General features: G+C 50.2%; 1 protein-coding gene across 1 annotated transcript in view; it reads left to right on the top strand.

Annotated features, from left to right (window-relative positions):
- Window positions 1–254: 254 nt before the first annotated feature.
- Window positions 255–16449, top strand: part of st6galnac5a (ST6 (alpha-N-acetyl-neuraminyl-2,3-beta-galactosyl-1,3)-N-acetylgalactosaminide alpha-2,6-sialyltransferase 5a) — a 41563-nt gene continuing 25368 nt past the window's right edge. The window contains exons 1-2 of the mRNA XM_047332247.1: window positions 255–612; window positions 1424–1630. Of these exons, the coding sequence (XP_047188203.1) occupies window positions 391–612; window positions 1424–1630 (429 nt within the window). The 5' untranslated portion in view covers window positions 255–390. The remainder of the gene's footprint in view (window positions 613–1423; window positions 1631–16449) is intronic.

The raw sequence follows: 16449 nt of genomic DNA, 5'->3' as shown, positions 1-16449 counted from the left end.
ATTCTCGATATAGTATTTCAACTTTACTCGCGACATTTCAACTTTATTCTCGATATAGTATTTCAACTTTATTCTCGACATTTTGACTTTATTCTCGATATAGTATTTCAACTTTATTCTCGATATAGTATTTCAACTTTATTCTCGACATTCCGACTTTATTTTCGATATAGTATTTCAACTTTATTCTCGAAATGTTATCTTTATTTTGGAATGTTAAAAAACCATTTATTTTCTCATGACTGGCCCTTATACTCTTCCATAAGGTAGAAACTCTTCTAATTAACTGCCTACATATAAAAACTCCTCCGCTACAACTGGAACGCGGGGGGCTTTAAGACCCAGCGGAGACACCAGAGTGCACATCTGTCGCCTCGCTCTCTCCACAGTATGAAGTGCGCCTGGGCTCCGGTGTGGAGACACTCGGGCAGCGGCAGGCAGGCGAGGCGGAGGCTGCAGGGCGCAGTGTGCGGAGCGACTGGGAGTGGATGCGGGACGTCGAGCACACGATCGAGGCTCAGGCTGGACCATGACGGGAGAGTGGAGCCGGACGCACTGAGCCGCAGCGGGAAGACGAAGCGTGCGCGCCCTGCAGAAATGAAGACACCTATGGTAAAGAGGGTTTTCTGCCTTGTTGTAGCCCCCGCCGCGGGCAAAACTGTTTGACGCTTCAGCATTGTTCCGAGAAAGTGCCCCTGCCTCCCCGATGCCGAGGGATCAGAGGATCAGGATCATGTGGAACAATGGACGTCCAGCTGTGCCACTGAAAGCTCCGGCATCCCTTTACATTTACGCACCGCAGCCGTGGACAGCTACAGCGCGCTGGATGGTTTATTTCTTGTTCTTCCCCGCGCGTCTTATGCAGAGGAGGACATATTAATTTGTGCAAGTGCATGGCAGAATGAATTTCTTTGATTTGCTTTCTTCTTCTTCTTTTTTTTTTTGCCCGTTGGCCCCAGTTTAGAGAAAAAGAAAAATGCATCCACTGCTGCCACGAAAACAAAACCCAAAGTGTCCGGAGCTGCGTGCTTATCTCCTCATATGGATTCATATGAGGCGCGGGCTCAGGCTGATGCCCATCTCGACTTGCAAGGTCAGGGGGTATCGATCTGAACTTTCTCTCGTGCGTCCTCTTGAGGTGTGGCACTTCTCTGGAAAAAATCCCCATCAGCCTGCAGATGTTTTCTCTCCCCCTGAACATTAAAGTGCAGGCACGCAAACTGAGTCCATGTCATGAATAAGCCTGTTGAATGAAGTCTATAAGAGTTGTTGTGGATGTTGTCTCTGAGGAGGATGATGATGATGATGATGACGATGATGATGATGATGTGTTCCACTGAGCCTGTAGGTGCAGCAGCATGAACTCGGTTCACTGCAGCCATGAACTAATTTGTCAGCATCTGCTTTGTGTCTTCTGTGTCAGCGCCATGGGGTAACCGTGCTTCTCGTGCTTCTCCTGTGCGCCAGCTTGTTCCTCGTGTACAACGGCAGCTTCAGCATCGCCTCCCGGGACGCCAACGACACGCGCGTCCGGCAGCATGAGCAGCGGCGGCCCACCGAGGCCTCCGTCCGGGTGGCCAAGCCTCACCCGCCGGTCCTCCAGGGATACAGTGGCATCATCGACCATAAGGTAAAAACACACAGATGTGTGGACGTGCGCGGAGGGAACGTGCGCCAACGCGCGGCCGGTGCACTGCGAAGCCTTTTGAGAGTGAAGCCACTTTCAACTTTTCCTCCATTAGCAGCTGAGTGTTTTCCCCCCACTTCATCTCCACTTGAGACACAGGCTGGATTTGGATTGTCCCTCCTGTCGTCTCTTCCTATCTTCTACTGTTTTCCTTGACCTCAAATGGAAGAAAGAAAATGTAGTCATTACCAAGGTAATAAAATAATAAGTAATAAAAACAATAATAAACAGTAGGCTACGAAACTGAAAGGAAAAGGTCGTCACATTGAGACTGTCCATTCATATTTATCCACATGACCACTGTATGGCATGAGATGGAAATGCATCATAGGCAACGATAACTTATATGATGACTTGGGTCCCTTCTCGGTCATATTCATTCTTTTCTTCTTCTATTTTGGATTTAACCGTTTACGTTCGTGCATGGCCCGTCACGTTAAATATCGCTGCCGCAATGACTTGTGGGGCGTCTATTTCTCCTTTCCTTTCGCATAGGAAAGGTCCAGTCTACCCAATACCCCAAAGGAGATGGGAAAGGAAGCTTGAAGCACCTTTCTTAAACATTTGGGGTGGATTGGGATTGTCCTTCCTATAGTCTTTTCCTATCTGCAATTCCTTGACCTCAGTGGAAAACATCATGAGGTCAAGGAAAGGTGCGAAGGAGGACTGATAGGAATTAGGAGAAGCCGACAGCGCTGCTCAGAGAATCCGACTTTCGCTAAACTACGTCATCACGCGACGGCGGATGTTGTTGACGCGCGTCTGACGTGAGTGTTTTACCACCATGTGACATCAGATGTAAATGCTTCATAAGCAACGGTAACTTACACGATGACCTGCATCCCCTCTCAGTCATAGAACAAGTCAGTTAAATATTGCTGCCGCAATGAATTGTGGGGCGTCTATTTCTCCTTTCTCTTGGCACATAGGAGACGTCCGGTGTACCCTGTGCTAAAGGGGATAGGTAAGGAAGCATTGAAGCACCTTTCCTTAGTAATTAGAGAATCCGAAAAAGCAGCTCTTATCATGGCTGCCAATGAAATACTCCTGGGTCGTTTCAGGATTTATGGATAGGAAATTTTACAATCCGGCCGCACCCACAAACTCGTGAACGCACACACACCTTTCCTCCTTTTCTGGTGACCAGCGGTCCCTCTACCTGCACAGCTCTTTAGAGAGCGAGAGAGCCCCCTCCCCCCTCCCCCCTTGTCATTTATCACAATTTTCTCTAGCACAGTGTTGCACTGACACTCAGTAGCCACCTGTCGTTGCTAATAACACCTTCAGGCTACGAGTGGAATCCGCGGCTGCGTTCTTTTCGCTCTAATTGATAAGCCCGGGAGACCCGCTGCTGCGAGGTGAACCCTGACGTCACCGCAGGGGCCTATTGACTTCCATCCACTTAGCGAGCCAGGTGGGAAACAATCAATGTGAGTTCCGGGGAGCGAGGGTGCTGCAAGTAAAGCAGACCTGATCAAACCAAACCTTCTCAAGGCAACGTGCAACAACAGCGTGCTTCTCTGCGGGCAGTTTGGTCGGCGGCGGCGGCGGCGGCTTGTGAAGCGGCCTGCACCGCTGCCCCCCCCCAGATAATGGGTGCAGCGATTCTCCCAACAACTTGGATTTGAGAAATGGAAAGTTTGGAGGGACTCGTGCAAAGATTATGAAACAAAGGGCCCCCCTGGGTACAGACAGGTCCCTCACCCCCTCCCAAACAAAACAGCCATTTAATTGACTTTTGAACAAGAAAGAGTCCCTTCAAACGGAGCCACCAGCCCGCAGCCCCCCCCCGACCCCACCAACCATGTGTTTGTGCCCAGATGCCCAATGACCCCACTTTGAATAACAGCCAGTCCAAACTTCATCTCTCTTTAAAGGGAAAGTATTCCGTTGGTGGCTTTAAATCCTCAGATTGTGCCAGCGGTGGACTTGCATATGACTTATTCGACGGCCTCCTCCCTTCTGTTTTCTGCGACAATTAAGCGGCGTGAACGTGCACCAGTGTGACCGATGTGAGGGAGTCGCCGGGCTGTTCTTGAACGTCAGGCCCAAAAGAAAAAAATTGGGCCCGGTTGGATAAATGAACTTTTGCTAAATTAAACACGGGGGGACTCCGAAGAGACACTCCATCTCATGACAAAGCGACGCAAGTTGCCAACGGAAGGTGGAACTATTATTCATTGAGAGAAGAATCTCTCGGGCTGCAGGAAACAACAAAGTGCGGCAACAACCCCCGGCTGCTGGCGGCTCGTGTAAAAGTTTTAGCCGGCGGCGTCTTCACTGGGGGAGAACTGCTGCTCGTTGGTCCGCTTCTTAGTTTTACACGTTGCAGAAGGACGTTGGTGATCTTGCACTGTGAATATTCGCCGCTCCCTTTACAAATGACACGCTGCGCTCAACTGGTGCGTGGTGACTCGGTGTGCACGTGAGCAGAATGATTGTTCGCGTCGGAGGAGATGGAGACGGCATGCAAACGGCAAGTTCGAAGGGGCTGATTCGTGGGTCTAGGCTTGGGTTTAATCATGCGGCCGTGGCGTCTGAGATGAGGCAGAAACAAATCTTATTTTCCATGACTGCAGGGCGCCGGGTTGTGTGCCTCCAAAACTGAATGAGTGTGCCGACAGTATGTGCTGACAGCCGTGTGTGAGTATGTGCGTGTCATTGGCATCGTCCCTCCGCGTCTGCAGCCAACACGCTTTTGTGTAAGCGCCACGGTCAATTCCAACGAGCGTTTCACGTGCACTCGATGTTGCTCTGACTTCCAGATAGTTGGGTTCGGATGACTGGTTGGAGCAGGAGACTTTTCTCCGGCTGTTTGTCTCTCGCGTTGCATTCAAGGCCTCCACTGTGGAGTGTGGTCGCTCTCCCCCCGAACCTCAGTGGTTTAGTAATGAATAAGAGTTTTTTAAACTAACAATTATTTCCTCTCAAGGATGGAAACGTCTAGCGGTGTGAAATCGGTTGCGGCAGTGCGGGAGGCTCATGATGAGCCCGTAGTTGTTTGTCGAGCAGAACATCCGAATCCAGTGAAGACTTCCTCCGCCCAGGGCTGTGGTCAATACACGCCGGACGTCTCAGGTGTTAGGTTTTGGTCCGTGCACGTGAATTATTGCAGTCGAGTGGCGCGCACAAATAAATCGTCCGTCATATTTTCAGATGGACGATGGGGCAGCAGCAGCAGCGTCTTCTTTTTTTTCTCCTCTCCCTCTGCCTGAAATGTCAATATTCAGTGACCGTGTACGTTTAGATTTTTTTATGAGGATTTGTCTGTAATGCGTCAGTAAACCCAGCTATGGACGAGAATTGATTTTCTCCCGCTGACGGGAGCAGTCGGGCGTCGTAACTAAACCGCCAATTTGTTTTTTTCTCTCTCTCTCTCTCTTGGCAATAAACTTATTGACATTTTGGTGACGGGGGACATCAATTAGGGGCCACGGCTCCGCTGAACATCATTTATGCTTCTTCAAACCTGCTATTATGTCCGCCCATAACACTCTGCCACTGCAAGCCGCACTCAATACTTTATGATTTGAACGCTCTTTGCCACTACAGCATGTGCCGGTGCATAATGCAGCAACAGCCTTCAGACGCTTTGCATTGAGTTTCCCCGGGACCTCGCGTCCGCCCCGCGGTTCCACAACTTGGATGTGCTCCGTGTGCATACGTTGCCCCTTAAGCCTTGCATTTCTCCTCCCGCAGTGCTGAGCGATCTGTGTTTGAGGAAAAGAATGACTCTGACACGAGCATTCGTCTTCTTCATCGTTGCTCGCTGACCTCTGCGCCGTATCGATCTTTCTAAGATATCAGCCGGGCTGCGGTGCCAGGCAGCCTCTGACCGTCCCACTTTATCTTCCGCCAGAGTATTGAACTCATCACTGCAACCAAGAAAAACATTTTCCAAGCCTTTGCGTTCCCCGCAGACTTAGCCGAGATACTTAAACATTTTCCACACCATAAAAAACATTTCACTATGATGTTTTGAACCACCGTTGTGTTACAATCTGTGTTTTTGTATTTGAAAACCATTAAATCGGAGCACTTTCAATGCGGCACGTTTGATTTAGGTTTGAATAAAGGCTCATTTCAATTCTATATCTATGCAGCAGCCGTGGTCGGCCTGCACTTGTGCTGTGAAGACTGTGGAGGAGAGGGGACGAGATAAGGAAGCTGAGAAAAAAGGAGAGAAAAAAAAAACTTGGGGCGGAGATGAAAAGGGAAGGGAACTCTTGCAGAGTAAGGGCAAAGGGAACGAGAGAAGAGGACAAAACTAGGAGAGGGTAAAGGATGGAGAGGATGATAAAAGAGAATATAGGACCCGGGAAAGGTTCAGCCGGAGAGAATGACAAGAAGGAGACAGAAGCAGACGCCAGAGTGAAAGACAGAGAGTGAAATCCCAACGGGTTTCCTTTCTTCTAGAACTCTCCTGCTTTGTATTTTCTCGGTGAGGAGGAGGAGGAGGAGGAGGAAACCACACTCCCCTGTCTCTCTCCGTCTGCGGAGATGAGGCAGCGTAACCGTCTCCTTGTGATTGCCTCTCTGACAGCACAATCATACCGATTCCTGACTGATATCCTGCGAGCCAGGTGGAGACGCAGTAATGGAGATTTTCAGTGCAGACGAGTCGGGGGGGGGGGGGGGGGCGGCCTTATCAAACAAGGATGGGGACCCCCCCCCCCCATGTCATTCAGGAGAGTAATGACCTAGTCTGAACAAGATACACAATGGTTTTTAAATGATTAAGAGTCAAAGAGTCTGCAGTCATGCTGGCAGCACGTGAGTCGGAACTTTAAAGGGCCGTTCCGCCAATTTAACCATCGTAGTTTTACAAGATTTTTGATTTTCAAAATAAAGGCAGTAGAAGACATACGGCCGAATCTCTGTTCTTGGGCCACAACCAGCTAAGCGAACCGCAACGTGATTGGTTGCGCACTCTTCGTCGTCGTCCTTTTCTGATGGCGGTTTGCAACCAGCGTAACAACTTGTGCTCCGCAGTTTGTCCCCTTTGTCCTCTGACAGTGGCAGATATTAAAATGTGTCGGAAAAGGGAAAGAAGAGCGGTAGATGTAATGGGTTTTTAAAATTGTAGTGCAACATAGAAGTTATCGTTTGATGTTAACCCTAACCTCAACCCTAACCCTAGCCATAACCAAATGTAACGCAGCATTTAAATGCTGTAAAAGTGTAAAATCAAAGGAAATATATGTGATGCGTTAAGTCGCTGCCGGCCGACGTGAAGCAACAAGCTCATTCTCGTCTGGTTCTTGGAACCGCGTTCTCGGCCGCAGACGTTCCTCCAGCAGGACCAGCTAAACTGTGTTTTGATCATGACGCCCATATTACCCATGATGCAATCCCGACCACTGGCAGTTCAGTAATATCCTGCGGTGTGGGACGATGTGCCATTTATAGTCATATTTAGTTTGTACATCTTTGAGATCAGAAAGACGAATATGTGAGAAGCTTCTTGGCAGATCCTCATGTAGCCTTGTCTTAGAGCAGAGATGGAGGGTGAGATACTGAGGTCTGGTCATCTCACCTCTTTCTTACTCCACCACCAGATATTACTCTATTTTTCTTGTTTTCAAACTTGCAGTGTTCAGACTGAGCTGAATACACTCGGCGCAGCTCCCCTCTGAAGCCACGAAGCCCTTTTGTACAACTTTTTTTTTGGACCCGGTGGTGGCACTAGATGAAAAGTCAGAGAGTCATCATCACCATCATCGTCATCATCGCGGTGCTGGTGCGAAAGGAAACGACGACGCCCTCTTGGCAAAAAAGAAGAAGAACAGAAAATGCCAGAAGCTGCCGTGCAGCTGCGGACAGACCCCGCCGAGATGGCGCGAGAAAATTCCCCAAAGCAGTCTCCCATCGATACGCTCTGCGACGAGGTACACTTTGCTCGAAGGTATGAGCCGAGGAGACATGACAAGGCGTCCTCCTGCCCGGCCACAGCCTCAGTGACAGCTGGAGAAGTGAGATGTTTAATATTTCATCTCCGACAGCCACATCTTCTGTGGGGTTTGTCCTCCGAAGCCACGCGAGCCATTTTTCACCGTTCATTAGGATTTCTGCAATGCAGTCAGCCAGCTGGTTGGCGAGACAGAAAACTCCCCAATTACGCCGTTATGGCCAAGGACCCATGTTATGCGAACTAACAGTGTTTGTGAAGCCTGTGTGTCTGTGTGTACAAACCTCCGGGCGTGTGTGACGTCTCTCCTCGTGTTTTCTACCATTAGGGGTTTTTAAAGTACGGCAATTGCACGAAAAAATAGACAGATAACCACTAGTTTTATGCAGAGACCTTGTTAGAATGCTGAGAATGCTGCGTTTGTGACTGAAGAGAGGAGAATATTGGTTTCGTTATGCCACAGTGGTCCCAATTGGGCCATAGTCTTGGATTTCAACTTATCTCCTGTGCATTCTGCTCCCGCCAAACATAAAACAGCTCCGGGCTCCGTCCAATGCAGGCCTAGAAAGCAATTATGGATGAAGGAGGTAAAGGGGGTTTGGGGGCGGGGGGGGCGCTGCCTCTCGATAAGCATTCCCTCGACGGAGTAATCTCACACTTGGCGCCTTTTGGCATTCTGTGGTTAGGGAATCACTTGGCGGAGTCATACATTTTTTAACATAAAGGAAGTGGAGGGGAAACTGTCACGAGCCGAACGGTGATTTCACGCTCCTCCGTGTTTTAACCTTTGGTGCTTTGGTAAAGCCGGTGACTGCGAGGAGCTCTCCTCGTTTGCCCCCCCCCCCCCCCCGGAGAAGAACTGTAAAGGATCTGAAAAGGGTAAACTATGAGAAACGGACGATAGCCTTTGGCACGACATGGGGAGATAGATGGTGGGGCTGCGGTCGCCTTCCACGCCGTCAGCCGGGAGCCAACACAAAGGGCCGAGTTGCAGGAAGCGTCGCAATGAAACCCCATTTCTTTGCTCGTTGCCGTCCTGCGGCTCCACAGACGCAACAAGGCCGGCTACATTACTCAGCTCTTTAGTCGTGATTAATGAGCATGTCGTCCATGCTGGGGAGAGAGGAACGATCATACTGCTATTTGTATTTCGGCGTAATCTCTTTCTGTATGCTATGAGCAACCCCCCCCCCAACCACACACACACACACAGATTAGAAACATATTGGATGCCAGGGTTATTAATTATGTAGGCCTGAGGTTTGATAACAACGTGCCAAGCAGCAGAGTTGTATTAAAGTTTTTCGTGCAAAACAGGAAGTGACAAGGCGAAAGTTGCAGCAGGCCGCTGAGCGCCCGGAGAGTCGAGAAGAAAGGAACAACCTTCTGCAGCCTTGTAGCGTTTCGCTGATGTGACATTAAATCGTTGCCCGTACCGCGTCGCCTGCCTCCAGTCGAAAACACTCCCACTTACAGCGCCGACTTTGATGTATATCCCATCACCTCCCGCCCATTGAGGAGGAGACAGTGTCGTGGAAATTCGCCGAAGGTTCTTTGGTCTCCCTCTCTTCCGCCGACGAGCCCGCCGATTACACTTCCAGAGGAGTAAGCGTTTTTTTCTTCCTCTTTTTTTTTTCCTGAGGCCCTTCCGCCTTCTTCTGCTTCCTCTCCGCTGGAGACGTTGCCCATTAATTCAGGTCACATCGACAGCGGGGGTCCGTCTGAGGATAATTTCAGACGATGCATCGGCCACCGACGTTGAAACCAGGCCAGGTTGCTCGTACAGACACGACAAGCGGCAAATGGAAAGGAAAAACGGGAACAAGTGAGCGATGAAACAAAAAGCAAATGCGTCCGTCCAGGACAGGAGGAAGCCACTAGATAGTTTGATGTGAATGGACACAAGTTCTCCAGCTGACTCGACTGCAAAGGGGCATTTTTGGACCATTGCACCGGGCATCACTTTCCGCCCCCTTCTCCAAAACACCACTTGGAGAATCAGTGCTGATCCAAGCTTCCTTATATCTTATTTATATTTATCATCAAGTCATGTTAGAACGAGTCCCATCAGCATGTTGTCCGACCGGGTTTTGAAAAATACATTTCTGTTCGGCAGTTGTTTCAAATAGCCACACTGGAAGTGAAAAGGCCGACCGTCATGGAGAAGGGCGGAAGACGCAGTGAATCCTGAACATAAAATGAACGGCGTATTTTTTCAGACAGTCTTCACATACTCAGCGTTTCTCTCCGTCGTTCATATAAACATTGTCGATATGAATCGAAATAGTTGCATCAAGAGATGAAGACAAAGAGTCAAAAAGAGAGAAGTTAAGCCCCCGGATCCTTCCTCACCTCGGCGCAGGCGACCGATCGTGTTGGGAATCGAGCGTCGACGTCGGACAGTCAAGTACACGGGGCTGGAGTGTGCCGGCGTTAACACCGGGAGGAGGCAAGACGAGGCAGGAACTGTTACTGACAGCGAGCATTGGCTGGAAGCGAATGTGGGCCACCCCGTCACCGTGCCCCCCCCCCCCCCCTGTCCGTACTCTACAGCGCCGCACTTGGGGGGTTTTTTTCCGAACCGAAATGAGGCGCCAGCAGCGTTTACAAACCTCTCCGAACTCAGCGCAGTTGTGTGGACGGCAGGCGCAAACGTAGCGTTTTAACAGTGAAATGAGGCGGCGCGGATGTAGCCTCAGTCGGCCGCCTCGTCGCCGGCATCGCGACAAGCACTTCTGAAGAGGCCCACCGCGGGCTGTGAAATGACTGTGAGATAAATATTCCACCCCGTCAGAGGAAAACAAACACCCACAGCAACTAGAAACTGCAACCCTGAAAAACCTTGGAGTCAGGTGCTTCAGGCAGTTATTTCAGGGCTGCACCCAATTCTGTATCACCTTAAGATAAGTGTTGTTGGCGAGTCCTTGTTCCGTGCTCTGTTGTTCTGCTGCACACACAAAATTAACCTTTGTCGAAGCAAATAACAGATGCGCTAAATTATAGCCCGACAGCTGCTTTGTGGAATTAATGGATTGGCGCTTTGAGGTAATTGCAGGGATTAAAAAAAAAAAGGAGAAGAAGTTTGCTGCGGAGAAGCAGCTCGTCTTGTTCAAAGATTGTCTGGGGGCGAGTCAACCAAACCTCCGCATCTCAAACTGCGGTGGAGATGCACAGGTGCATGGAGTCGCCCGACTTTGGCAGGCGACTCTGTGGAAACGCCGTTGATTCAAGTCAACAGGAGAACAAGTGACCCCGGCGCCCTCGCCTAGGACCAACTTCACGGACATCGCATCGCCGGGGCAACGGCACAATGCCGTGGAGTGGATTCTCTCTGTCGGTCTCGGCTGAGGCAGAAAAATACCCGTGTGACGTATATAAAACCAAATAATCAAACAAACGGCAACTTAATGCTGCGAGTTGCACGGACAAATACCAACGCAGCAAATTGTCACCAGAGGTGCTGCCGCCAAGACAAACACGCAGAGAGGCAGAACTCCAGCTGTGCGATCTCGGTGTTGATCCCTTTTTCCCTCATCATCTCATTAATGATGCAACAGACCCCTTAATGATGATGATGACGATGATGATGATGATGATGACGACGATGATGATGATGACAACGACGATGATGATGATGATGATGATGACGATGATGATGATGACGATGATGATGATGATGATGACGACGACGACGATGATGATGATGACGATGATGATGGTGATGATGATGATGATGATGACGACGATGATGAGGATGACGATGATGATGACGATGATGATGATGATGATAATGATGATGACGATGATGATGATGATGATGACGATGGTGATGATGATGATGATGACGATGATGATGACGACGATGATGATGATGATGATGATGACGATGATGATGATGATGATGGTGATGGTGATGATGATGATGACGATGACGATGACGATGACGATGATGATGACGATGATGATGATGATGATGATGATGACGACGATGGTGATTGGTGAAAACTCAGCCTCTTAAATTGGTCTACTTCAGACGGGGTTCAGTCAAGAGCTGCAACAGTTAATCGATCAGTTATCGGCTACTGAATTAATCGCCAACTATTTTGATAATCGATCAATCGGATCAAGTCGTTTTTTGTGAGGGGAAAAAAAAAGGCAAAAATCTTTGATTTCAGCTTCTTCGATGTGAATATTTCCTGGTTTCTTTGCTCCCCTGTGACAGTGAACTACATGTCTTTGGTTCGTGGCCAATAAAAACAAAAACAAAACCATCATCTTGGAGTTTTTCGGGAAACACGGTCGACATTTTTCACCATTTTGTTGAGAAAATGACTGAGGGATTAAGCGATAATGAAGATAATCGTTAGTGGCAGCCCTAGTTCAGTCCCCTGTAGGGAAACATCGGACTAGAATACATATAGTCGTTGGCTTCACCTCAACCAGCTGGAAGATACAGGTTTTAAAATCAATGAGTCCATAATAACATAATAAGTAATACGCCCGTCATAGGGGGCTTTTATTTCAGCAGAATTCTTTCTTTTTTTTCAAATACGTTTTATGCTTTATACACTATAATAAATACTTTACATCCGACATCTTGGTGATAATCTTTGAGTGCAGCACTTTTTCCATTGTTGTACCGTTGGTTTGATTTGAGTAAAGTCTCTGAAGCCCACCTCCACCGCCGCGGCCACGTGACACTCGCCTCCTCTCCGCGGCGAGGTGAACGTGAGCGGGGGCCGGTCGGGGCTCATTAAGTGATAAGACGGCGCGGGAGCGAGCACCTCCCCCGACGGCGACGATGTTAAGCAGGTGTGTGCGCATTGTTTGTGTCTTTATGAATTCCTGCAAGACAGAACACGCCAAGGATTAGACTAATGAGCCCTGTGTTTGTGGGGGAGGCTTATCATCCTCGGAGAAAAGCTGGAGGGGGGGGGGGGGGGGGACAACAACAGCAACATTAACATCAACCCCCGAGCAGCCATTTACTGATGTGATTTGGATCCAGAGCCGCTGGCAGAGAAAACACGTTCTTTCCCCGTTGAGGCACTGAACCTGCGTGGACGTTACCCTCACACGTTCCTGATCAGCTGTTATCGCATCTCAGGTGCGAATCCATGAAGTAAATGAATAGGCATTTCACCTTGGCACTAGACATTAGCGCTGTGATTCATTCATTAGCGCGATCCAATTAAAAGCGCGTGTCTCTGGGAATGCGCGCGTAAAGAAAAGCACCGACAAGCTCTCCTCCTGTGCTCCAGTCGCGACCCGATCCCCGGTGCAAAAGTAGTGTAAACATTATTAATATTTTGGGTGCTCAGTTTGCACAGTTTCTTACCTTAACGCTGCAGCGTGTCATATTTAGAAGAACTTATTCACAGAAATTGAACACATGTCCGTAACTATGTGTCCGTGTATGCATAATCACCATGTTTCTTCGTCAACTCTGAATGAGTTAAACACAGTTCCGTGAGGTGGCCCCCCGACCTCCGTGTGAGTCGCCGTGTTTGCTACGTCCCGTTGAACGCGGTTGCTGACACGAAACGGTTCCAGAATACGCCGCATGCGCCCTGAATCTCTCCGACGATGGCGGAAACCGGGAATGGGATCGGCGGTGCGCCGCCAAAGAGTGTCCCCTGTCGGCTGCTCGGTTGGTTTGCGGTTTGCAACTTTACCACCAGATGCCGCCAGGAAAAAATTTCAAATTAAAACAATTTAAGTGAGGGTAGTTTTTCTTCTTTTAATCCTGCTGAAAGTCAGACGGACAAACAAACGGCAATGAAAAGATGGAGATAGTCCCGACTGTACTCGGGCGCAGTATTTGAGTAATTGCTTAATTTCCTCCATTCACGTACATGCCCATCACACACAAACACACACACACACACACACACACACACACACACACACACACACACACACAGAGATTCAGAGTCACACTCATGTGCCCTGCTTGCCAATATGAAAACTCTCTCCTCCCAGGAGTTTCTTTCTGCCTGACGAGTGTTGCCACTGCCAGCTGGTATTTTACACACTCGCTCTCACACACACACACACACGCACACGCGCACACACACACACACACACGCACGCACACCCGTTTTGGTTACTGTTCCTCATTATCCTCTGTTCCAGCACATAATGGACACACTCCAGCTAGAATATTTACTACTGAAAGTCTTTTCCGGGGGAAGCGCGTGGAGAGCGGGGCGTTGGCGATGTATTATTGATGTCTTCTTTTTGTTTTCTCGGGCTTGTTGTTTTATTGTGAGAACACAACGGTAATTGCTCCGCCGGGATTAAGTTCGACAGGATTTATCACACGCGCTCTCGCAAGATTTAACAGTCAGTCTCCAGCCTGGAAGGAGAATCTTGGTTTTTTTCTTTTTCTTTCTTTTCTTTTTTGCGTCGGTGTGAAAATTGCTTGTTTGCCCTTGTTCGCGGCAAACTTGTCACCTCGAGTTTGACGGTTAACAGTTGGTCTGAATGCCATATTCAAATCCTCCCTCCCGCCGTCCCCGCCCGCGCGTTCATTCGGCTCCACGCTAACATTGTGCCGCACCTTCTATCTTTCAGCTTCATTTTTTTGTCAACTGGCGGAAGAGGGACTTTTGCAGTGCAGCGGTGCGACGTGATGTGAAAAATTAAACCTGGCGCGCGCACACACACGCACACACACACACACACACACACACACACACACACACACCTACACACACAAACACACACGCACACACAAACACACACGCACACACACGCACGCACACACGCACACCTACACACACAAACACACACGCACACACACGCACACACACACACACACACACACACACAAACACACACACGCGCGCACACGCACACACACACACCTACACACACGCGCACACACGCACACACACGCGCACACACAGACACACACACACACACACAGGCACACACGCAGACACACACACACACACACAAACACACGCACACACACACGCGCACGCACCTCGCGCTCAGACAGCTCCTGCCAGTCATTACTCTCTCGCCAGACTTCTCCCTTAACAGGATCATCTCCTCGTTATCGACCGGGCCCGTTGTTTACCAGGCCTGAGCCAGACGTTAACCAGGCCTGTCACTGCCAGCAGCCGATCGGAGGGAGGATTACGGGGGAAACACATCAGGCCGGCAGATCAGTGAGACGGTGTGCTGCCGACGAACACCGCCGCGGCGCAGAATTCGCTTCAGGCGTCTGGACGCACTCAGGAAAGGAGAGACCCGGCAGACGGCGGGCCGCCGTGTGCTCGCATAATGACCCCATCGGATACCATCACACGGGCGCAGCTGCGGAGGGGAGTGTGTGCGATTCCGACGTTTTTTCTCCATCAGAGGATGCCCCCCCGAGACCTCCGCGTGCCCCTCTGAAGGTCCTGGCCTACATGTCTCAGTCATCCCAACGTGCTCGCACTCCGTTCTCTCACTCCTTCTTTCGTCATATCGGATTGGCTTTCATTTTCAACCCCGCCTCTGTCTCCGGAGCCCCCCCAGGACCCCCCGGCCTCTCCTCGTCGTCCTCCCGTCTTTATCCCCCCCACCCCGCCCTCTCCTCCGAATGTCCCCCTGTCATTTCTTCCCCCCTGCCGCAATTTCAGAGGGAAAAAAAAGAAAGGGGGAAGGAGGAGAGATTCTTGAAAATGGCACCTCATCTTTTGTATCCATGCCAAAGCAGTCATTCCTACAGGGGTGTGTCTGCGTGGTTTTCTCGCAGCAGTGGCCCCCTCGTCCTGTTCCTGGGTGGAGGTCACAGGGACGAGCCACGGCTGCATCATTGCACAGTCCGCGCCGGCGACTAGAAAGGCCGATACGGAGCCAATTAAAGCGAAAGGAGTCTGTGGTGTAACAAGCTGCAACCCGACTGTCTTACACTCTCCCACTGGCACGTCGGGGCCGCCCGGGTCCGGTCTCTTCCGGCTGCTCATACTAATAGAAAGCTCACAGCGAGAGGAGCTGTTTGTTCTTCACCTATGGCGGACGACGGGGAAGAAGAAGAAGAAGGAGGAGGAGGAGGAGGAGGAGGAGGAGGAGGAGGAGGAGGAGGGCAGGTCCGGCTTTTCTTATCTGGGAGCAAAAAAAAGGAGGAGTGAAGGAACAAGGTGCAGTGATGTTCTTGTCCCCGTGCAGGTGGCGAGGAGAATTCTGGTTTTTTAATGACGCACAGTCTTGCCCTCGGGGGCAGAGGCGGGCCGCACACGAGCTGCAGAGGTGTCTGGGATACGGGGGCATTTTTGATGAGGGAGGCGGTGAGAGACGGGAGGTGAGTGTGTGTGTGTGTGTGTGTGCGTGTGTGTGTGTGTGTGCGCGAGACGGAAATCAAGCCGGGGATTGAGTGTGGGTGGACACGATGGTAGCAACACCTGTGAAATCGAATGGAAACCCGGTGTGGTATTGAAGCACCGCGTTCACGTCCTGTTGTGGAGAGAGTGGCCACAGGGAGATGATGCCGAGATGCGAGCGAGACCTTCGTATGCGGTGTTCTCGGGGTCGACGTGTGTTTTTTTCTCTAAAGCCCCTGGAAAAATCAAGATCTCGCTGATCAATGGCACGAGTGCGCTCCACTTCACCTTACGCGGGCGATAGTGCCGCGGCCATTGTCGGCGCCCGTCATCGTCGGCGTCTGTCATCGAGCGAGCTAATTCACCGAGGCCTCGGCCGAAGGTCTCGTCGCACAATAAAGAAGCCGAAAACACGACGCGGGGGGGGGCTGCTGGACGATGGTCCAATTGAACAGGGAACATTCAGTCTGGCGTGTGACTGCATCGGCGTCAAGGCTCTTATTTGAGTACAGGGTTTTTTCTGCTGCTGCTGCTGCAGA

This window comes from Scophthalmus maximus, chromosome 5 (assembly GCF_022379125.1).
Source record: "Scophthalmus maximus strain ysfricsl-2021 chromosome 5, ASM2237912v1, whole genome shotgun sequence".
Taxonomy (NCBI): Eukaryota; Metazoa; Chordata; class Actinopteri; order Pleuronectiformes; family Scophthalmidae; genus Scophthalmus; species Scophthalmus maximus.
The sequence above is the reverse complement of the archived record's forward strand: the minus strand, read 5'-3'. Positions and strand labels throughout refer to the sequence as shown.